Source organism: Echinococcus granulosus (assembly GCF_000524195.1).
Source record: "Echinococcus granulosus chromosome Unknown EG_S00005, whole genome shotgun sequence".
NCBI lineage: Eukaryota > Metazoa > Platyhelminthes > Cestoda > Cyclophyllidea > Taeniidae > Echinococcus > Echinococcus granulosus.
This window is the reverse complement of record NW_020170385.1, coordinates 232,542-254,661: the sequence shown is the minus strand read 5'-3', so window position 1 is coordinate 254,661 and position 22,120 is coordinate 232,542. Positions and strand designations below refer to the sequence as shown.

The 22,120-nt window shown below is 43.5% G+C and overlaps 3 protein-coding genes across 3 annotated transcripts in view; 1 reads left to right on the top strand and 2 right to left on the bottom strand. All coding sequences in view use genetic code 11, as the record gives it.

Moving 5' to 3' along the window:
* Positions 1–1,141: 1,141 nt before the first annotated feature.
* EGR_01293 (Ribonucleoside-diphosphate reductase large subunit) lies at positions 1,142–4,043 on the bottom strand (the record flags this gene model as incomplete). Its single annotated transcript, XM_024490542.1, has 7 exons — positions 1,142–1,817; positions 1,889–2,202; positions 2,273–2,576; positions 2,643–3,357; positions 3,444–3,774; positions 3,848–3,936; positions 3,974–4,043. 7 exons carry the CDS (start codon positions 4,041–4,043, stop codon positions 1,142–1,144), a joined length of 2,499 nt encoding a protein of 832 aa, XP_024354866.1.
* A 1,697-nt stretch (positions 4,044–5,740) lies between these two features.
* Positions 5,741–15,131, top strand: EGR_01292 (DNA mismatch repair protein Msh6; the record flags this gene model as incomplete). Its single annotated transcript, XM_024490541.1, has 19 exons — positions 5,741–5,767; positions 6,031–6,702; positions 6,921–7,334; positions 7,695–7,766; positions 8,069–8,321; positions 8,643–8,839; positions 9,476–9,584; positions 9,744–9,906; positions 10,213–10,383; positions 10,496–10,580; positions 11,432–11,527; positions 11,718–11,777; positions 12,244–12,470; positions 13,238–13,370; positions 13,477–13,704; positions 13,815–14,162; positions 14,361–14,519; positions 14,667–14,734; positions 15,038–15,131. The coding sequence occupies 19 exons, from the start codon at positions 5,741–5,743 to the stop codon at positions 15,129–15,131; spliced, it is 3,576 nt and encodes a 1,191-aa protein (XP_024354865.1).
* Positions 15,132–15,572: 441 nt separating this feature from the next.
* EGR_01291 (Non-lysosomal glucosylceramidase) overlaps positions 15,573–22,120 on the bottom strand; it is a gene marked incomplete at both ends in the record, with an annotated part of 15,681 nt that continues 9,133 nt past the window's right edge. The window contains 7 exons of the mRNA XM_024490540.1: positions 15,573–15,761; positions 15,924–16,115; positions 16,868–16,983; positions 17,555–17,727; positions 18,567–18,676; positions 19,037–19,401; positions 20,996–21,285. Coding sequence (XP_024354864.1) covers positions 15,573–15,761; positions 15,924–16,115; positions 16,868–16,983; positions 17,555–17,727; positions 18,567–18,676; positions 19,037–19,401; positions 20,996–21,285 — 1,435 coding nt within the window. The remainder of the gene's footprint in view (positions 15,762–15,923; positions 16,116–16,867; positions 16,984–17,554; positions 17,728–18,566; positions 18,677–19,036; positions 19,402–20,995; positions 21,286–22,120) is intronic.

The window sequence follows — 22,120 nt, the reverse complement described above, 5'->3', positions numbered from 1 at the left end:
CCCTACCCACCCCTCTAACTTGTAAATTTTCCCTTCGGAACTAAAGAACGGAGCGAACTTCGACATTGTTATAATTCTTTTTGTAAGGCAAATCGCCATCTTACTTAACCGTACGAATAATAAATCTAGACGAGAGTTAGGAACTTTGGATCAGGGCAACATTTTTATTCGCTAATGCCTTGGTGAACGTCTCCTCTTTCGTTGACCAAGATCAACAGTTTTACAATCCTCAAGCTCCACCATATGGGTAGTAAAAAAAGCGTTCAGCGAAACCGTTTAATGATGGTGAGGATGAAAGCAACTGCGGAAGCGTTGCGGACGCGAACTACTAACACTTTCGTGTCAGCACTCTTCGCCGGATCATAATTCAACATGCATTCAAGTTCAAGTGTGTTGCATGCATAATCATACTTGATAACCGAGCAATACTATAATGCGCATGAAATTTGTAAAATATAATAACTGAGTAATATGAGCTCCACTTATTTCACTCTGGGAGCTAGAGTAATTTTGCGTCGACGTGCATCCTTCAACAGTGTTCCAAACTCTGTAAATTCAAGGAAACGCGGTCCTATTCGTTGCCGCTCAACTGGATCGCTAATAGCAATACGATGACCACACAGACCACGACACTCGGTTTTGCTCGGCACAGATGCTGCGATAATAGACCTCTCAACGAGTGGGATTTATTCGCTCCCGTGGAAGTCTTTTTACAGCAATAATACACTTAGCAGTGAGGGATTTTACCCTCTCCAAAGCAAAACCCATTAATGTACCACTCCCACGCCAATATTGGACCACCACACCATAAGACGCATCACGAACTATGGAAGCAGTGGCATTTTCCGCCGTAGAAAGCATCTAGTGCGTTCCGACACAAGACCGCCTCCAAAACCGCACGCAGACCAATTTAACTACCCACGCGGACTAAACATGTCTCAACATCAACCCTCCCCATTCGCCCCAACCCCAAGACCCTCTTCATACTAAAATGCGGTCTTTGTAGCAAAATCACCATCTTCCGCAAAACCCGCGCACGTTAACCAGAAAGTGAAGGTAGTTACACACTCAGAAGTACATACTTTTGGCTGCAACAGGAAAATGAGCAAATTCGTAGTTATTTACACACAGGGCATTTAAACTAGCCAGAGCAGTTGACACAAGTGTCAGGATTCTTCAGTGAACACGCAATCGTCTCCAGATTCTTCTTGTAGGCCTTTTCCACCAACTTCGTTGCTTCGACCACCTCCCCGCTCTGATTCTCCTTGTCAGCGAGAGAGACGGTCTTGCCGAAACCGGCAGCCAAAATGACGCTGACCTCCTTCTTGTTGACGGTGAACTTAATGGGGTCGGCAGCAGGCCTAGTGCGCAGATAATACATTCCCGTTTTGAGCCCACGTTTCCAGGCGTAGAAATGCATGCTCGTGATTTTCCCGTAGTTGGGCTCCTTCATGTACAAGTTAAGAGACTGGCTTTGGTCAATGAATGGAGCACGATCAGCTGCCAAATCGAGTATTTTTTTCTGAGGTAACTCCCAAACCGTTTTGTAGAGCGCTTTGAGATCCTCCGGAATTCCGTCAATATCTTGAATGGATCCCTGATTAGAAATGATCGCCGTCTTTAGGTGGTCCGACCAAATGCCGAGGTCAATCAGATCACGAAGCATGTGTGAGTTAACGATTTGGAAGTCGCCCGACAGAACACGACGAGCAAACACATTGCTGGTCACTGGTTCGGTCGACTCTGTGTTACCTAGAATCTGAGCTGTCGAGGCCGTGGGCATAGGAGCGATTAAGAGACTATTGCGCACTCCAAACCTGCAGACACGAACGTGAAGAGACGGGAAGACACGCCAAGAACCAAAATAAAAGCACACAACTGAACTGACTCTTTGATGCGCAGACGAAGACCGGCCCAATCAAGTCCTGAGATTCTCGACAATTCATCAGTGTCGACACCCCACATGTCAGGCTGAAGAACACCTTTGCTAACGGGACATCCCGAGTAGGACTCGAAAGGACCATCCGTCTCCGCCAACTTGCAAGAAGCATTCAAAGCCGAGAAGTATATCGTCTCAAAAATGCGTTTATTTAACGCCGCCGCTTCTGGACTATCAAACGGATATCGCATTAGAACGAAGGCGTCGCTGAGACCCTGGACTCCAATGCCAATCGGTCGGTGACGCATGTTCGACCTTCGAGCCTGTGGAGGGTACAGACCATAAATAAGCATTCAGTGTGACAGCATGAAAAGAAAATTGATAAACGCAAACCTCTTCAACAGGATAATAGTTCCTATCAATGACTTTGTTAAGGTTTTTCGTTATGACTTCAGTCACATACTGCAACTCGGCAAAGTCAAAGCTCCTTGAGGCTGTGTCCACGAATTTAGGAAGGGAAATGGAAGCCAAATTACAGACAGCAGTCTCTGTAGGCGAGCTGTACTCGACAATTTCAGTGCAAAGATTTGAGCACTTTATGGTCCCTAGGTGTTGCTGATTGGATTTGCGATTGCAAGAATCCTTGTACAACATAAACGGATTGCCCGTTTCAATTTGACTTTCAATGATAGAATACCTACAACGAAGAAATCCCTAAAGCATAAACGGAAATAAAAATAGAAGGAAAGAAATTGAGATTTACCAGACTTCCTGGGCAGGTAGCGTCTTGCGACCTCGACCTTCTAACTCGTACTTTGTGTAGAGCGTTTCAAATTCCTCCCCCCAAAAGTCAGCAAGACCGGGGCATTCGTGGGGGTCCATAAAGGTCCATGGGCCACCTGCTTCAACACGCTTCATGAATAGATCCGGAATCCAAAGTGCAAGGAAGAGATCTCGCGCGCGAGCTTCCTCGGCACCAGTGTTCTTCCGTAATTCCACAAACTGCAGCACATCCGGATGCCACGGTTCGAGATAAATGGCAAAGGCACCGGGTCGCTTATTGCCCCCCTGATCAACATACCGAGCAGTACTGTTGAAGACCCGAAGCATCGGTACAAGACCGTTGGACTCGCCATTAGTCCCAGCGATGAAAGTGCCCTTACTCCGGATACAATGAACATTGAGACCGATTCCACCAGCACTTTTTGAGATAAGTGCACATTGTTTGAGCGTGTCATATATGCCCTCAATACTGTCATCTTTCATCGTAAGCAAAAAGCAGCTGGACATCTGAGGAATAGGCGTCCCAGCATTAAAAAGAGTGGGTGAAGCATGAATCAACCACTTTCCGGACATGAGATTGTACGTCTCAATAGCAGCATCAAGATCCTCACCATGGATACCGATAGAGACGCGCATAAACATATACTGGGGCCTCTCCCAAATTTTTCCATCCCTACGAAGAAGATACGATTTCTCTAACGTCTAAAATGTGGATAAAATGACTACTATGTTCTGCATGATTGAATCCTCTGGGATTCGCAAGAAAAACATGCCTTCAAACCGAAGTAGTTGAAGCCAAAGTCACGCTGACTATCGACGGCGGCGTCTATTCGATCGCGATTTCTCCTAACTATGTCAATCAACTCATCAGAGACCATTGGCGTATGCATTTTGGTTTTAGAATTGATGTATTTGTACAGGTCTTCCATCACATCAGAAAATTTGCATGGAGTCTCCTTATGTAAATTCGACACAAACAGACGGGCTGCAAGAACACCATGGTCGTAATGTCTAGTTATCAAACTTGCACAAATCTCAGCAGCAAGAGAATCCAACTGCGAGGTAGAGACTCCAGCAAACAAACCCTCCACAACCTTGTCAGTTATCTGGTTCTACGCGAGCAAAAAAATCAAAAGGCTTGATATTTGCTTCACAAAAGGGGTTAGCAGCAGGAAAGTGACGTACAATATCGATGAATTCTTCATGAAGCCCATCACAAAGACGACGTAACCTTTTTGAAATTTTTTCACAACATATATTCTCATGCCTTCCATCTAGAAAAGCCGTGGGATGTAAAATTCCACAATGTACCTCTCTTCACGACATAAAGTGAGCTATCACGCTCAGCGGCCTCGCGGGTCCAACGCCTCTGAGGCGGCATCACAAAAGCAAAAGGGCGCAAATGTGAGGCATGACCTAGAACCTGCATTATATTGGACTAGGAAAATAAAACAAAAATTTGACAAAAAAAATTAAACAAAATTGCTCTAATTGGTATAACATAGCTATACACTGGCCAAAATGCCATAAAGCAAAAAATGTTGTGCGCAAACCATGCATTACGAAAGTGTAAACAATGTTTATATTACTCAGAAAACTTGGTTGCCCCCATTGGAAGCTTGGAATTTAACAAACAAATCCAAGCTTATTTAATTGTAAAAGCTGCTATGTCTTTTTGAAGATAGGCAGCGTGCTCTTACTTTGAGTGTTAAATTCGCGCTTGCTGTCACAAACTGTGCCATGGTCTACTGGAGTATGTTGGAGATTGTTTAAGAGTTGGCTAAAATGCGCTTGCAGTTCCACGCAGCGAATTTATATTTGGGTCACGCCGGCATTTTTCCAATCCTCTTTTGCAGTAGAGTGCCCAGTGCAATACGTTGGTTGCGTAGCTCCCGATTTTGGTATAGGGACCACTTTGGTTCTCCTTCATTGTAGCCTCTTCCTGCTGGCTGGCCTCCGGGTGGTGTCGCTAGCTCGAGTCCAGCCTTATGTCGAATACATGTATTCTATCCTACTGTAGCGTCCCGAGACTCCCTTAAGACGAAAGAATACGCAATACTTGGGCAGAATATATATTCAGTACGGAGCAGGTGTCTGGGCTATTGGCATGGCCCCAAAGACCAGCCCACCCAGCGAGGTACAAGGGGGCTAATTCAAAGTACAAAAGTGGCGCCTCACCAATACCGAGGGATAAACCACTATCGTATTACAATACATTCAACACAGAGAAGGTGTCTGGGCTACTGGCATGGCTTGAAGGCCAGCCCACCCAGCGAGGCACAAGAAGGCGAATTCAAAAGTTTAAAAATGGCGCCTCATCAATAACGAGGGATAAACCACCACCGTATTGCACCATTATTATGTCCGCTTTGGCCTTCAAGGAAGCCTTTGGGTGCTGAACATAGGGTTCCGTTGTATCGCCTAGAGCCTTGGTAACCTTAAGCATTTTATTTTGACCTTTATTTACCTTTAGCACATTTTGTATGATATTTACTAAAGTAGTTGTCTATAATAACCCCATGAAACTAACAGGGCTATTATCAGTAGGGAAAAATATTTTGATACTGCCATAAGGGTATACCATTTGCACTTTAGCGAACAGACAAAGGCAAATGTGCCTTTTGACTCGCAAACTAGGGTGCCTTCGTAGGTGCATTGATGAGGCACACTTTGCCAGCCGTTTGCACTTTAAGCTACCAAGTTTAATCAGGCTCTAATAGCTAAATATCTTAATTGCTAGTATTTTAAGTTGTGCGCTTTGATTCCAGGAGAGAAATTTTTGTTGCCTTTTTCCTAAAAAGTTAACAGAACTGTTAAAACTTCCTTAGATATCCAGTATTTTTTTTTGGTGAAAGAATTTCATTAATTTCAAAAAAACTGGATTGTATCCCTTTTAATGTCCATTTATGGCCTCTTTTGAGATATACTGATGCTGTACAATAGTGGTACGTCTGACTTTTATCGAAATCGTTCAGTGCCTCCCTTGATTCCAGTGTTCGTTTTCAAGTTCGCATATGCAGAGGTCGATTTTGAATTTTTTCTCAAAAGTGCCGGATAAAAACAAAGACTCATATAAAAATGAGGTTACTGGAGTCGAACCTTCTTGTAGCTCCCTAAATGCGGGGTCTTCACCCAAAATATTGGTCAATATGAATGCAAGTTTACCTCTTGTAATTGTTAGTTTGTTGCTCCTTTGCGCCGAGGATATGCATTGATTCAGCTCACAAAATGTATTTGTTTGGGGGTAAATAGCAGTGTTCTGGTCATTTTGTTCTATGGAAAGGTTAAACTTGCTGTGCTGTTGCGCACCGAGAGTCTAGTTTTTTTACTGGGAATCCCCAAAACTTGTTATTTATTCTATTTTTTAGGTCGATGAAGATTTCTCACCTAAGGTGAGCTGTTCCAAGAGAAGGCGTCTCGTGTTTTATTCAAGTGATGATGAAAATGAGAATTCCCCTCGTGATGTATCCGATATTCCTCAGGAGAAATCGCTTACGAATTTGTATTCATGTCCAAGTAAAAGATTTGCCAGAGACGTAACAAATTCACCGAAACTCTCCTCTTCGTCGGCGAGATCAAAATGCTCTTCGGTGGTCTCCATGAAAAAGCGTTTTTTAGAAACATCATCAAACGACTTGTTCAACACTTCTGCTGTGGACTCATGCTTCACAATGGATCCAGTTGATGGAAGTAGGAGTTTTGCCTGGCCGCACCTCACTTATCCATTTTTGCTACCTGACCGAATTCAAGACGCGTGTGGACATCGTCCTGCCCATCCTGATTACGATCCGAGAACTCTACTCGTCCCAGAGGACTTCCTTCGGAAGCAGTCACCTGCTCTGCGGCAGTGGTGGATTCTCAAGTCTCAGAATTTTGATACTTTGTTGTTCTTCAAAATGGGGAAATTCTATGAACTCTATCACATGGATGCTGTCATTGCTGTAGAAGAACTCAAGTTGACTTATATGAAAGGAGAATTTGCACACTCCGGATTTCCAGAGATTGCCTTTCAGCGAATGGCAGATCATCTCCTCCATCGTGTATGATTGCACAAGTAGCACTTTGTACAATCATTTATCCTGATTCCTGGATTGCTCCTAAATTTTTTAAATGTTATTCGGTCATTTCTATTCTCATTTAGAAATTCCACATTTGTGCATGAAATAATGTATATATTGAATGATAAATACTCCAGTAATGGAACTCTTTACAATAGTATGAGGATCTTTTATTGTTTCAATGCAATTTTTGATTTCAGGGTTACAAAGTGGCCCGAGTGGAACAAACTGAGACACCGGAAGCCATGACCAAGCGGACAAGTGGTCGCTCAGGCGTAGACAGGGTTGTCCGTCGGGAAATCTGCCAGGTTATCACTCCTGGTACCTGGTTTGCGCCTCTGCGTAATGGGATTTCTTCAGATAACGCTCTTGATGTATCTTGTGCAACATCCTCTTCCCAGCCTATTAGTCACTCAGAAATGGAGACCGATCTCATGTTCAATCGTTATCTTCTAGTGATTCTCGAGGGGTCAGGTAACGAAAAATCAGAGACTCAGCTCGGCATCGCCCTTCTAAAAGCAGCTACTGGAGAAATTATGTTAAGTTACCCCCGCTTTTTTCTGCGAGGCATTTCAGCATTTGGTCTAATTCTGCATTTAACCAGTGCGTTCTTGGTACTTACTAAAAGTTTCCCTTTAAGTTACACCGAAAACTAATTTGGCGAAACCGATGATTTCTGAACCTCTGCGGAACAATGAAGCAAGTATAATGCTCTTTGCCCTCCACTGAAGTGAACGCTCAAGTGAAGTGCACCTAAACTCATGAAGTGCTTAAACTTATGATACACTTGGAGGGATTATCAGCGCCGAGTAATTGTAGATGTTTAGATTCCCCTCTTTTAACGAAATAGGATCCATGCTTATTGGGGTTCGTTTGGTCATCCTTGCATTTCAGCTGTTTCTCGTTCAACGGAAATCAATTTATGGGTTAAGCTGTATCAATTCTCCATAAATCTGTTTTTTTTGCATTTATAGATTGGTCAGTTCTCAGACGATATCCACTACTCTCGAATGTGCACAATAGTCGCCCACTTTCCCCCATCCCAGGTAATGTTACTAATCAGTGGGCCCTTTTGAAGCCTACTTGACAGTTAAAATACTCACTTTTTGCGCTCTTTATTGAAATGACCGGTCGCTACCCCTTTTGCTGTGAAAATAATCCAGTTTTTAAATGAGCACCATTGGAAATTTTTGGACTATTTGAACAATTACAAGATGTCTGCCGGACTTCACCACATGCTCTCGAAATAACACTCGCTCTATTCAGGTGTTGACAGGAACGGTGGAGCAAATTTTGTACTCTTTGCACACACGTACTGATAAGCGGCTATCTTCTCAATGGTGTTTAGATCCTCTTCGAACGCGGCAATCTGAGCAATAAGCTGCGAAGGATGCTGAAGGCGCGTTTGCCGAGTGTGCCATTCGAAGGGCTGGCGGGAGGAAAGCAGTTCCTCTCGGCCCATGAGACTATCTGTGCGTTGGAATCGGCTGACTACTTCACCCTCGCCCCGAGTCAGCGCGCGTCCTCCGCGGGCACCGCTCCCTCGCACCTCTCCAAGGTCGACTGCTGGCCTGCCGACCTCCTCCGAATGCTTGATCCCGGTAGTATCTGCGCCGCTGTCCACTTCACTCATATTACTTCAACTTTCAATCTTTTAATGAATTTCCTGAGTGCAATTTATCTCATTTGTTATTTTCCTTGCATAGAAGTGGATTTCCTGTACATTCTATCTTCTGCGAATGAATGACGTAACTGAATATTGTAATTCGTTTGTTTGATACCACAGCACAAATGTGCTCTACTTAATTAGAATATTTTTAGGAAATAGGAAGTGAATTTACACTAACGTCTGTGGTGCTAACTGGCCAAAAGCTGTTGGTCATGAGTGGTTTCGAATAATCAAATTCTCAATTTTTCTTCAGTCGATACGCTGGAGAGGAATGTTCTACCAGGGTACGAATTGGCAGTTCGGTGCCTCGGGGCAGTAGTGTTTTACCTGCGCTACTGCCTCACCGACACGGAGATCCTCTCTCTGGGTCTTATCCACGAGTATCGCCCTGCAGATGTCTCCTCAGCGCTCGTTCTTGGCCAACCCTTCTATGAGCGTCAGGTCAACATGGTAAGGCTCTCTTTGGTCAAACATCTTACATCTCAACAAAGTATGCATTTTTACTCGGTAGACTGGTAGATAGTTAACATTGCCTATAATTGTATATGGTTCTGTGAAGAGACGACGATCCTGGTGTAGTTGATAGATCGTAAAAGAATGGGCCGGGGGTGAGGATTAGGAAGGCAAGTAAACTTACTTTCAGGCGCACGAATTTGACTAACCTGCTTGCCCTAGAACAACTCGAAGATGTCACGTTTTCCTCAGTTTACTTTTTTCTCTGCAGACCAATCAGCGCATCTGTTGGTTACGTAAATCTTAGGTTAAAAAGGCCTCTGTGCCTAAGGTTTTTTGTGCTCTGCTTGCTAACAGAACTGTCAATGTGTACAGAAACGCGTGATCCTGTTGGACTGAAAGCAAACGTGTGGCCTCTACTTTCAAAAAACCGTGGTTGCCAGAAGCTGTTTTGTTACAATAAATTTGCCGACTTCACGCTTATTCTGTTAGGAAATAGATAGTAAAAAAATAAGACCAACCACTGATTATACCATGATCGTTTAAGGAATAAGCAGCGTTATACCCTTAGCAGAATTGGTTCTTCATAAGTATTTACAAGAAGTGACTTTCGGGTTTTATTGTTCTTGGTAGGTTCTTGATAGCGTAACTATGGAGAATCTCGAAATCCTAACAAACAACTTCAATGGAACACTAGAGGGCACTCTCCTTGAGAGGCTGGACTCATGTTGTACACCGTTCGGTGAGTCTGGTTTTGTGCATCTTTAGTGATGTAAATTCCATGTCGAAGCTGGTTAACTAGCGATAAGTATGATGGCTATGTGGTTTAAATAAGACTCCGCATTAATCAAGTAATCTGAAAATTCTGATAACGGGAGCGAACATTTTCTGCAAATTCTAGGTCGACGTCTGTTGAGAACGTGGGTAGTGAGCCCACCCTGTCACCCTAACTCTATAACTAAGCGTCAAGACGCCATTCAGGAACTGATGGACTTGTCCCCCCAGCTGCAGAGTGTTCGTGATGCTCTTCGACGTCTGCCAGATCTTGAGCGACTTCTTACAAAGTAAGTATTTCCACTTTGCCTGCCCTACCTTGCCTCTCGCTCTGTCTAGCGGTTATTCGTTAGTATCACTACCTATATGCCAAAACTTCATGCTTGCTTTGTGCTTTATTGTTCATACTTGCATTTCATTATCGATCACTAAGTTTGACTAACATTGAATGCAAAACACTCGAATTCTGCGGGGAACATTATTTTCTGCCCCCTTGGGACACTTTACTTTTGGTGTTCTGCGAGGCATAGCACACGCTGCTAAGACATGTGCTGTTCACATTTGAACCATGAAACTCATGCACATTTTTTTAAAAGAATCCACATAATGGGATGGAACGCCACTAGACCTGATCATCCGGAGTCCCGAGCTATTGTGGTCGATGAGACTATCTATTCGAAAAGGAAAATTATGGATTTTCTCCTCGCCCTATGTGGGTTCAAGTCGGCCATTCTCATCATTAAGGACTTCTCGCGATTCGGCGTCAAGTATGTCTTGTCAGTTGTGTCCTGGTAGTGATATCTGTCTTTACGAGATATTTTTTCCATTCTCAATGCAAAGTTTGTACTTAGGCTTTCTTTTCCGTACGCACTTATGCAGATCTGAGCTCTTGCGTTTCCTTGCCTCCCTGCGTGAAGAGGGTGGAGCTTTTCCCAATTATAGTGAGGAACTTTCATTATTTGACGTAAGTCTATGGAGGGTGCACCTTTATTGACCACCGCTTAAGTTCATTTTTACCACATGCGGTCTTCTACGCCTTAATTTTTTTCATTTCGGGTCGTGTAAACATTTGGATACTTCATGTACTCCTACGTATTTGTTTGTTTACCTTTAATGTGAACCAGAGGATTATTGGGTGATTTGGTAGATTGGGATGCTTTTCAAATGGCCTCTATTATTTGCTCTTATTTAATTGGTGGCCTGGACTGCAGTAAAGTGCTACCTTCATTAAGGTTGGCACTATAAGTTGGACCAATTTGCCAAACTGTGTTTCGTTGGAAGCGCTTGCGAAACTCACTTAAAGGAATGGGAGCAATCAATAGCTCCGAGTTTTTGAATTAATAATACAGAATACATTTGAGACTACTCATGAAATTTAAGTGTGCGACTGGGAAGGATCTACAAGAACACCTTTTTTGAGAGAGATAATTGAACACTTGCATCGCTGAAAGGTTGCGGACAAGTTTTGCAAATTAAAACGGCATACTAACAATAAAACTGCATCAGCATTTTAGTGCTGCATAGTTCATTCAAAGTAGAACGCATGCCCTTCGCGTCGTTTTATGCATAAGGCAAAAGGAATTCTTTAGCTATACTAGTCTGGTTATTTGAAAGCAAGTGTGAAAGGAAGGCTTGATAACAAAGAGATGCGGAAAACAATATTTCTTTCATCGAGCGAATGAATCACCCCATCTATGGATGTTTAATCAGCCCAAAATAATAAAAAATCTTGTGCACTCTGCCGCAAGTTTTCTTTTGTATAACACACTGAAAGTGACCATTACTTTGGTTTTTATTAGCTTACATCCGTTTCAGAAAGCATTTGATCATGAAAAGGCCAAACGCGATGGCTGCATTGTTGTGGAGCCGGGTTTCGACCCCGAGTTCGATAAAGCCTGCGAAGGCCTTGAGGTGAGCTGACACAGCAGGGTAAAACTCTTTGTGTAATTGTTTGGAAAAGATATGTCCTTTCGACGAAGGTAGAATCTTCAGTTCCGTTTCATGTTAGCTACTCTTTTGCTTACGAAAACAGGTTTTACAGATGCGACAATTAATGCTTTCTCAAAAGCGTCGGTAATCGTCATTATTCTTTCTATTGCAGAGAGCAGAAATGGATATGGAAGATTTCTTAGCTGAACAGAGTGACCTGATTGGCTGTCAGGTAAGAAACACTTTATTGCCACCGTTGGGATGGCGCTGAATCTCAGTGCAGGTGGCACCAATCTGCAAGTAATGGGGTAAAAGTATAGCTCAATGTTATTAATTATCACATAAAGTCCTGAATAATGTCTTGACGAAAAGTGAGACTGAAAATATGCCAGCAATGATTAAGGCCTAGAAGTAGATGTGGTGAAAAACTTACTCGACTGTCGGTGAACTGTAGTACTTGGAGAAAGTAGCGTTTACGGAGATCAGACGGTTTGAGGTCAACTCGAGTGATCCCTTTTAAGCTTGAGGGGCGTTTCAAGCGGATTCCCACCACTGGCGGAGGCTCGATTTAAGCGTAATTATCTGCCCTATGGAGGAGGGAGAATCCATCAACCTAGTCATATTCATTAAAACTATTTTTGGTAAGCATAGCGGGACCGTTGTATGTTTAAGGGCAATCTTTCTTTGTGTGGGAGCAGCTGACCTACACGGGGACGGGGAAGAACCGTTTTCAGATAGAGGTGCCAGAGACGTGCATGGATCGAGTGCCTCATGCCTGGGAGGCAACGGGCCAGCGAAAGGGCTTTCGTCGCTTTCGTCCACCCCCCATCAAGGAGCTCTTCGCACGCCTCGTTATTGCCGAAGACGCCAAGCAGGAGAGCATGCAGGGCATCATGCGTCGTCTCTTTGCCTCCTTTAGCTCCAGGTACTACTACCAGTTCTGTCACACTGGCTCTTCATTTTGTATCGCCTTGATTTAGTATTCACCATGGATTGAAGCTTCCTTAGGGTAATCTTGCACAAAATACTGTTGTGCTGCTAATCACTTCGTAATTGAATCAGTTGCTTCACCGTGCCGAACAAAATTTGCAACCAAACCACTTTGAGAAAATTCCTTATTTTCATATTGAATTCCAAATACTCACGTAATTATGGCCCAATACATGTCGAGTGAAAATTCAGGCAATCCAATGGTAAAATTTCTCATTCATTTAGTATACACGCCTTGACTCTAGTACTCTAAGTGGTCTAAATTCAGCTTTAAACTTCGAGTTTTTTGTTGCTAGGTAAGCCAAATGTCTGCAAGCACTAGACTATCCTGGCGTTGCTAGATAAAGGTGAAAAATATCGAAGTTTTCCACTTGTTTCAACTACTGTCTTCTTCCCTGACTGGCAGATTCTAAACAGACTCACTTTAATAAAAGCGATATTAAGGGTTAAGATACTGTCAACGCTGCCCTTCAAATAGCACGCATTGATGCTGTATGCCATTTGTGGTGGATATGGGGTGGCCTGGTTGACGGGAATCCTAGCGATAAATTTTTTTGGGGATTTGGGCCAGCTACACGGTAGTTACCTACTTTACAACGTTTATATTCTTCGTTTATCACTATCCGAAACACCAAGTGCTGGATCTCCTATTGGCCTTACAAAGACTAGTTGACGATCATGATGCTTCTCTCTTGTTTTAAGCTACTCCAACTGGCAGGCGGCCATCAGGTGCATTGCAGAACTGGATTGCCTCATCTCTCTCGCCAACTACAGCATCTCCGCTGCCGCAATCACCTGTCGTCCGGAATTCTACCCTCTTGATCCTGGAACTAAGGTAAATTTACGTGTGTATGTAGGTACATATCCTACCCCAGATTGACAATTGGCGCATCGTATTACTCCCTAATGCCTTCTCTCCCTCTCTCTCCCTCCGGTCGCAGCCATTTCTGGAGATTGAAGGCGGTTACCATCCGTGTCTAGTGAGAAGCTTTTCCGGTGGCGAGATCACTCCCAATGACGTTCAGTTGGGTCCCATTCTGGGCCAGGAGAAGGCCACCTCGACGGGCTTCAAGGTGGGCGTCACGACTCTTCTCATCACTGGACCCAATATGGGCGGCAAATCTACTCTCATGCGTCAGACCGCACTTCTGGTCATTCTCGCCCACCTGGTAAAATTCTTTCTCATCCCTATTTGAGCAATAACATTCTCCTGAATAGGTGTAGTAGCCGACGAGACTTACGAAATATCTGGCGAGATTTTTATCTGTAGGGGTGTCAGATACCGGCTACGAGTTGTCGTCTGACGCCAGTCGACAGGGTGTTCACGCGAATCGGAGCATCGGATCGGTTGATATCGGGTCAAAGCACGTTCTTTGTGGAGCTGGCAGAGACGGCCGTGATCCTCAATCACGCGACGGCGCACAGCCTTGTACTGATGGATGAGTTGGGCCGCGGTACCTCGACCCGAGACGGTTCCGCCCTGGCCTCTGCCGTCCTCCGCTATCTCACCACAGCACGCCCTTCTGGTCCGCTAAGCCTCTTCTCTACTCACTACCACAACCTCGTCGAGGTGCTGCAGAAATCCCGGACCGGTGCCTCCCTCGAGGCTCTCGACATCGGGCACATGGTCTGCCGTATTTTCGTCACCAGGCATCCATTTTCAAAAGATGCACTTTTGTAACTGCCTTCTAATACTTTTCGACCACGTTATTTGCTGTCCATATTGATAATGCTGCTTAACGCTGCGGTTGTCACCCCAACTTGACTCACTTAGAGTGAAGGTATCCTCACTCTTGCTGAAATAAGCTGTGGTGTTATTCTGCAGGCATGTTTAGTCGGCGATGGAGGGTTGGAGGAGCAGCCGGCAGAAGCGGAGGCGGGTAGCGACACGCAGAAGATCACCTTCCTCTACAAGCTCGTTCCCTCGGCATGTCCCAAAAGCTACGGTTTTAATGTCGCTCGCTTGGCACAAATTCCAGACGAAGTAACATCCTCTTTCGTTGTTTATATCGGCATTTTGGCCCTTTACTCGATTCCCCATTTATTTGTGTTAATTGGTGTCATCATAACGTCAGCAACCGGATATCACCAAAGTTTTGGCATGTAAACCATCTGTAATGATTTCTTGTAGGTAATTAATAAGGGCGTAATCATGGCCAGAGAGTTTGAGAAGGCGACGTTGGTTTTCTCGTGTCTGCGGTGAGTGTCCTGCGAGTACTTGATGTGCAGTGAAAACCATTGAAATGACAGAAAAAGTACCTCCCAAAGGGATTAGATTAGGTGAAGGGTTCCGCTGCATAAATTCAGCATCAGTGCATGGCATATTAAAATAGTATTTACCGTTGCATTAGATACCTGTTTTTGATTTAATTCGTCATTGCTTCTCATTTCCCATCAGTGACATGTTTGAAAGTCTCAAGTGTAGTATCAACCGAGCCAGCCCGCCCAGTTGGCTTTTTCGAAGCCGTAATTGGAATTGCAACCTTGTTAACTGATTTTTAGGGATATTTTGTCGAGAAAAATGGATCATGATCAGGCTCAACTTTGGCGCTTACGATTGGCAAATTTGAGTCGCGAAAAGATGCGCGGAACCTAGCGGAGGGCCTGAAATGGTGTGACTTCAAACCACAAACACCGCCCCAGAGTGCTCTACTTTTCCACGCGAATAACAAAGTAAAACTATGTGGTGAACGAAAATCCCACCTGTAATTTTTTTATTCACTTTTCTAAAAAGTAAGCATTTTCGGATACCATTTCACAAATTCCCAATTGTCAAGTGAAATGAATGTTTGAATGGAATCCAGGAAGAGACATTACTATTATCTGCCTTAGAAGTCACCGCGTTGGTTTTCTAGTTGAGCGATCCCGAGATTGCACTTGAGGAATCGACTTAGTGAGAACATGAAAGTAGTTATGAAGGCATGGATGAAAGGTAGACACATTCGGTGAGTCTGTAGAGATGAAAACCAGATAAGAGGCAGCAAAGTAAGGAAGGCAAAGAGGGGTGAGGACATACATGGGGGGATAGCGTTTGGATCTAATGGGTCGGGTGCGTCATCTTGATGGCACGCTGGATGCTCCAGATCGCGAGGGGTCGCATGTACCCCAACGACCGGTATGTAGCTTCCTTTGTGAATGCCTCGGGCGTCTGAAAGTGTAGACCTAGGTGGTTGTAGACATGCTCGAAACAGACACCCGCTAGCCTGAAGCCCTCTGGTGATTTGCCCTACAAGTCAAGTTTCAATTTCCGGTACTTGGCGTTTCTAACTAGAAGGATTAGCACTTATTTTCTTTGACCGAGTAATATCTGCCAGTATCCTGAATGTAAACCCTGCATTAAATTGTCGAGTTCAGAAAGTCTACGTCAGTCGGGTTAAGAGGGGCTCACATGAAGAATGAGGAGGGCCGCAAGGCCATAGTTGACGGCGACCCAAAACTCTTCAGCCTGCATATTGGTATTGTCTGTTTTGGCGCTGGAGAAGACACTGTTGATTGCCCCGAGCTTACCGTTACGAACACTGAGCCAATTCAATCTGACAATCGTTTTCAGTGTCCCCATCACAGCATCCACTGGTAGAATCTGAATTCAAATGAATTGTTCTACTCAAAATATCCAGTAGACAAAGCTGTGCAAGCCACAGACAAAAAACCTGGTGTTTATAATGTAAGAAGGTAGGATTTAACTCAAGATTCAAATCTTCCTTCTCATTGCACCTTTATTACTAGCTTCCTAGTAACACGCTTACTCCACTTCCGTAAATTGTTTTTTTTGTGATCATAAGAATAATTTTTTAGTTAGGTTTCTCAGGTATTTCGGGTGGCGCTGCATCACACTCGTGAAAGGTGGTGCAATCATTTTTCAGTGATGCAAATCTTGTTGATGTCAGAGAGTGGTTTATTTACTGACACACGTTTTAAATTCTGAATAAAGGCATTTTTTGACAACATGAGATGTGCCCAATATGTGGGAAAATGGTGGCTATATTACCATGAGAACTTGGATTTTATGTTCAGCTGATGCATTAGTAAGATAAATTTTTGAGTCCACGGATTTTAAGGACATTTCTGAAGGTTTCGCGGAGATGGCTTTAAAAAATTTGAGAATAATTAAAATCTTTGAAAGGAAGTGACTTGTAGTAGGGGCGATCGCTTTGTACAAGGCCGAATTATCCCAAATTTACATGTCCCAGTCAATAATGGATCAAGCTCTATTAAAATGTAATGTTGAGCATGTAAAAGTTGCGCGGCTGAAATAGCAGTCGCGAGTAATAATTTAACCGATAAAAGGCTAAGGCGGACTATTTGAAATGGTTCGGGAGGAGAGAAACTCACAGCGTCAACAGGCGCACCGCCCATGCGGAGAAACCAGTAGCCGCTCAGCTGGTCGGCCATCACGGAGTTGTTCCGCGCATCCGACGGAGTGGTGCTGTCATAGCGGTAGAATTCACCTGTGGGGGGATGCGCGCATTAATTTCCCCTCGACTACAAGCCAGGATGACAGGCGATAGCCTATTCTAACGCCTATATCGTAATGGCTTTTAGCAGTACTTATTCGTTGAAGAATTGGGGACAGAGTAAGGTAAATATTGCAAGCGATTGGGCGTATTTTCACTGCTATGCACTGGTGTTGGTGCCCACCATTATTCATTATACCACTCGTTATCTTGGTGAGTGACCAAACACAAGCGTGTTTTGTCCCCTCCCCCCGCCTGCGTATGCAGAAGTGCACTCAATTCCTCAAAAGGTTCAAATTTATTTGATTAATATGTGAAACCACCAATTCTCATGCAGCAAGATGTAATTCGGCGGTACATTGGCTTGCAAATGCATAATTTCATCAGTGCTTGATCTTTTATAGAATAGAAAGTAAAGAATTCCTAGCCGCTCAAACCAGAAGAATGTGATCCTACCATGTTCGGAATTTAGTGAAAAACAGACGTTAAGATAACGAATTTCACCGGAAAAAAACGAAGTTGTAATGTAATGATCTAGGAAACAGAAAAAAAATGCCTGGCTAACCCCCCCAAAGTTGGTCGTGGTAAGCGGACTTGGCGCGCTTCAGCAGTCCGGACAGATTGTCGTTGACCTCGGGCCAGTGCCTGACTGCGCCGAGAAAAGTCTTGTTGCCCACGTGTTTGAGCATGTCGTGAGTCGCATACAGAGCCGCAACCCAGAGTCCTCCCACGTAGGCGCTGCGTACAAAAGGGAGAGGTAGCATCATCAAGGGGGGGGGGTTATATTAGTACTGCAAATAAGAACGATCTTCACATTGTCGTGGGAAATCCGACACTTCATTGCGTTTCTTTACGGCAAGAATTGGATAAGGAAAGAGGTTTAATCAGGCTGTTCGCGAAAAAAATGTTAACGTCTAAGGGGCGTGCGCTGTGTAGCAGATTTGGCCGATGAACCGTCTCGCCTAGAAAGTCTTCGAGACCGTGACCACAATCAGTGGGAGCGAGTCTAGATTTTTTAAGGACTCAACCTTAAGTGTGATGTAATGCTTGAAAAATGCTCATGTGTAATCAAAAAGGCCACTATCAAAAATGCTGAGTCGTCGTAGCGTTATATCAAGGAAAGTGGTTTGGTCTGGTCGGCGGAGTTGGGCAAGTCGTCTAGGCGAAAATGTGGAAGAACGTTCTACAAGTCGTTATTGACCAGTTAAGGTTAATCAACTTGCTACACTTGTGTTCTTGCGCAAGAAGCCAGCCCCTATTGGATACTGACGCTTCCGTGGCTTGATAATTCCAAAAAGAGGGCTCATTAAAGGTTCTAATCAAGCAAAAAGTTAGGAAATTAGGTTGATTGATGGGCTAATCACTCGACTAAAGTGACATGTTGGTTAGAAGACTTAAAATCATAAACGAGTTTGCGAGTAAAGTGGGCTGATAATTCATTTCAGTAGGAAAATGGAAAAAGGAACCGCGTGTGAAAAGACGGGCAGAAGGTAAATGTCTTTGAAATCTAAATTTGCTTCCGATTTAAAATCGAAGCATGACTACTTAGAATGCCATAAACGGTCAACAAAATTCACCTTAAACCTCGGGATTTCCAGGTGTCATAGGTCTGGTCAGGGAAACCAGAGTTTTCGATAATCCCATCTCCATCAGCATCCCACTTTTCCAAGCAGGACTGAACAACACTCTAAAGACCAAAGCAGATCTAACTCAACAATAATGCTTAAAACAGGTATTAATGAAACAGCGATGCGAGTAGTCAGTCTGAAATGACAGACTATAAACTTATGGAATGTCGAAAATCAGATAGGCAAATAGCTAAGCAAAATCGACTACCACAAGCAATAGTGATATTGAGAAATAGCGGTTCCTTTTCGCTTTGTACGTACAGCATTTCTGCCTGATTCCCTATCACAAAATAGTTTATAGACTTATGCTATACAATGTCTGGGACAGTGATGGCGGCGCTGCAGTACCATAAATAAGCTCAATATGCTCAAGTTACTAGGGCAAAATACTATCCTAGGTGACAAAACACAAAATTCACCAGCACGACAGGTAGGACGTAATGGAGGAAGGCGTCATCACCAGTGATCTTCCAGTCCCGCCATGCCATTAGGATGAACTTTGGCGACAGATCCTTCCAGTTGTCGGTGGGATACATAATGTAGGCGTTGACGTTGACCCAGGGCTCTCCCTCGGGGTCACCGCAATCGTGAGGCACCCCAAGAGGAGCGTTGCGCGGGCCCTTGAGGCCCTTGTAGATGAAAGTCACCGGAGTAGAGTCCTCTGAGATAGTCATGTCCACAAGATCGTAGAGCACCGCCAGTTCGATCTTCGGCCACAGCTCTATCAGCGCCCACGAGGCATTGAAGTGCACATCGTAGGTGTTGAACATGCGATATTCGTGACCTAGAATAATTATCAAGTGTACGTCACATTAAAGCCGTGACAAACGATAGCGAATCCACCAGATGCAAAGTGAGTTTTATGGATTCGCCTCCCGAATTTGAACTTTTTCAAGCCTTTCAAAGCATGTGGCAGGGTTGTGTCTGTGGCAGCAGCTACTATTTTGTCATAAAAACAGTATTAGATCATAGCATTAAAAGCTTGTTTTTTAGCTCGATCGTATATTGGAGGGTACAATTTTGATACAACTAAGTGAATGTGGACGTAAGTGCTTTCAATTTTGATTTGCCCCACCAGCTTTATGGCGCAGACAAATAGAAATTGAGGAAAGCTTCAGTCGGAGGACGTAAGGGAACAAAGTTTGTTCTTGATGCTTTAGAACTTCGGAAACGGTTATTGAAATTTATGGCTATCACAGCAAGGTTACTACAAAAAGGAGTTTAAACAGCGTTCAGGTCTCAGCAAGGCATCCAGAAAACATTCGGCAGTGAGGAAGTTAGTAAGCATCCAAACAAAGTGAAAAAGAAACTCACAAACCTGCCCGGTACAAGTAAAGGACGATTGCTTACACTATTAAAACGTAAAATATTAATTTTGAACGCAACTGTTGCGCGATTGAATGGGGGAACTTGATTAACAATGCGACATGTTTGGATAGGTTGGATGCGGAAAAGGGAAATAAAGGACTGCAAACAACTGAAGTGGAAAAGTTACTACGTGCCTACATTATAGGTAACTTCAAGAAGTAAATAGACAGTTTGAGAATATCGCAGTGCAAAATGATGGCACCGCATAATTCGTGCTAGATTTGGATGATTACTTGAAATCCACTCCCATCTTTAGTAGGAACCTTGGATATGGCATAAATTTATCAACGGTACCAAACGTTAACAATCACGGTCGACGAAAAAAGTTTCCAAATGCCCTAAATCCATGGCTTTCGAAATGGAAAATGGAATTTGAATGGTTATGCAATTTGTTAAAGTTAAACGTAGTCCTGTTTGAACGCGATTACGGGCCTGAAATTATACCGCAAAAACAAGAGCTTTTTTAGATATTCAGTGCCTACTTTGCAAAATACAACCCTGAATGTCTTATAAATTAGTAGTTTAGTTCAACAGGAACACTTGGAATCCAGTTGTATGACTAAAACATGCATTTTAAGAACTGCATGGTAGAAGGTAAGCTACTTAAAAGAGCTTAAAAGTATTATTAATAACTTATGAAATATCCAACCAAATGTCCATAGTTTCATCGTTTTAAAGACAAACTCAGAAAAGAGATATATCAGATTTCATATCGACCAGAAAAAGGGTATTTTCTCAAGAAATACCAAAGAACTCATCCATTTATTTAACATGGAATAAAGAATATGCCCGCATTTTTGAAATAATTGCCTTGACTGGATCTACCTACGCAACAACTCAACCGATAATAATCGTATTTATTATTAAAGGTTGGGTAAGGGGTTGAGTTAGGCTTAAACCTTCTGACTTGTACGCAAACTCAGTGCTAGGCACCACAACAAATTGGTACGGAACCTGATGTACAAGGGGATAGAATGGAGAAATAAGATGAAAGGGCTCAGTAGACCGACCTTCAAGGTAGGCGAAGAGACCCATCTCGTGGCCGTGAGCGGTGCGGACCCGGAAGGGTGAGACGTGGTTGTTAGCGGTGGTGGCGCTTAAGGCCGACTTGGTGGAGCCTCGACCAGTGAGGTTGAGCGGATCCATTGCAACGTGAGGATTGCGTTTGCGTACTGCGTCAATGGGCGGCTCTTCACGAGGGTCGTTGGTGTATGGCAGAGGATCCAGCCACACAGTCCCGCCATCTGAGATGAAGTAGAGCTCATTGAACAGAGCCGACTTGTACCAATCCGGTAAGTTGCTAAATGTAGTGAAGGAATATCGGAAACAGCGCAATATAACGACTTTCTCAGGAAATTAAGGAATGTGTAAAATGATAATGCTGTATTTGTCACAGTATTGTACACTTGGAATTCGGGGAAATATATGCTGCATAAAACTTCAAAAAATGCTATTTTAAAGCACTCAGAGAGTTGGGAAGTTCTCATCACAAATCGTACGCATTAAACTTTTTAAATGTTAACCGACTTCAAGGGACAGGAGACCAACAAGGGGTAGTGGAAGTACCTTTGAAACCCTATGAAAAGCAAAACTTAGGTTCAGTCAGACTAAGAATAGATGAGGCGATTACCTTGAGACCACCAAAAGTAGAAATAACGATGGCTACTATAGGAGGAACAAGAGTTAATGGCAGTCGATGCAAGGTATCTCAAGACTGGTGTAGTAATAGTCACAAGATCCAGGTTATAACACAGAAAATTAATAAAATCTATTAGTTTCGAGAGGCTCAATTAAACCGATAAACATCTATGAATGTTCAAAAGGTGCCGACAAACTGAACCTGCTCAAAATGCATACAAAACTGTGCATACGATCAATATCGGTTAGTTTGCAAGTGGATTGAAAGGTTAGTTAACAACAAATACTTATAATGACAAGGAGGTAATACAAACACAGTACAATAGCTAATTTCCTTCTGAAAGTAGTGAATGCTGGACGGAAATCAATGTGAAACGAAAAGCGGAAGTCGCATGGCACCAAACAACGCAAACATGAAGCTCACAAACAGGGTTTATTGGATTTTCACTTGGAAACGAATAAAAAGAATAAGAACTTTGTAGGTGCAGGCGGTGTTG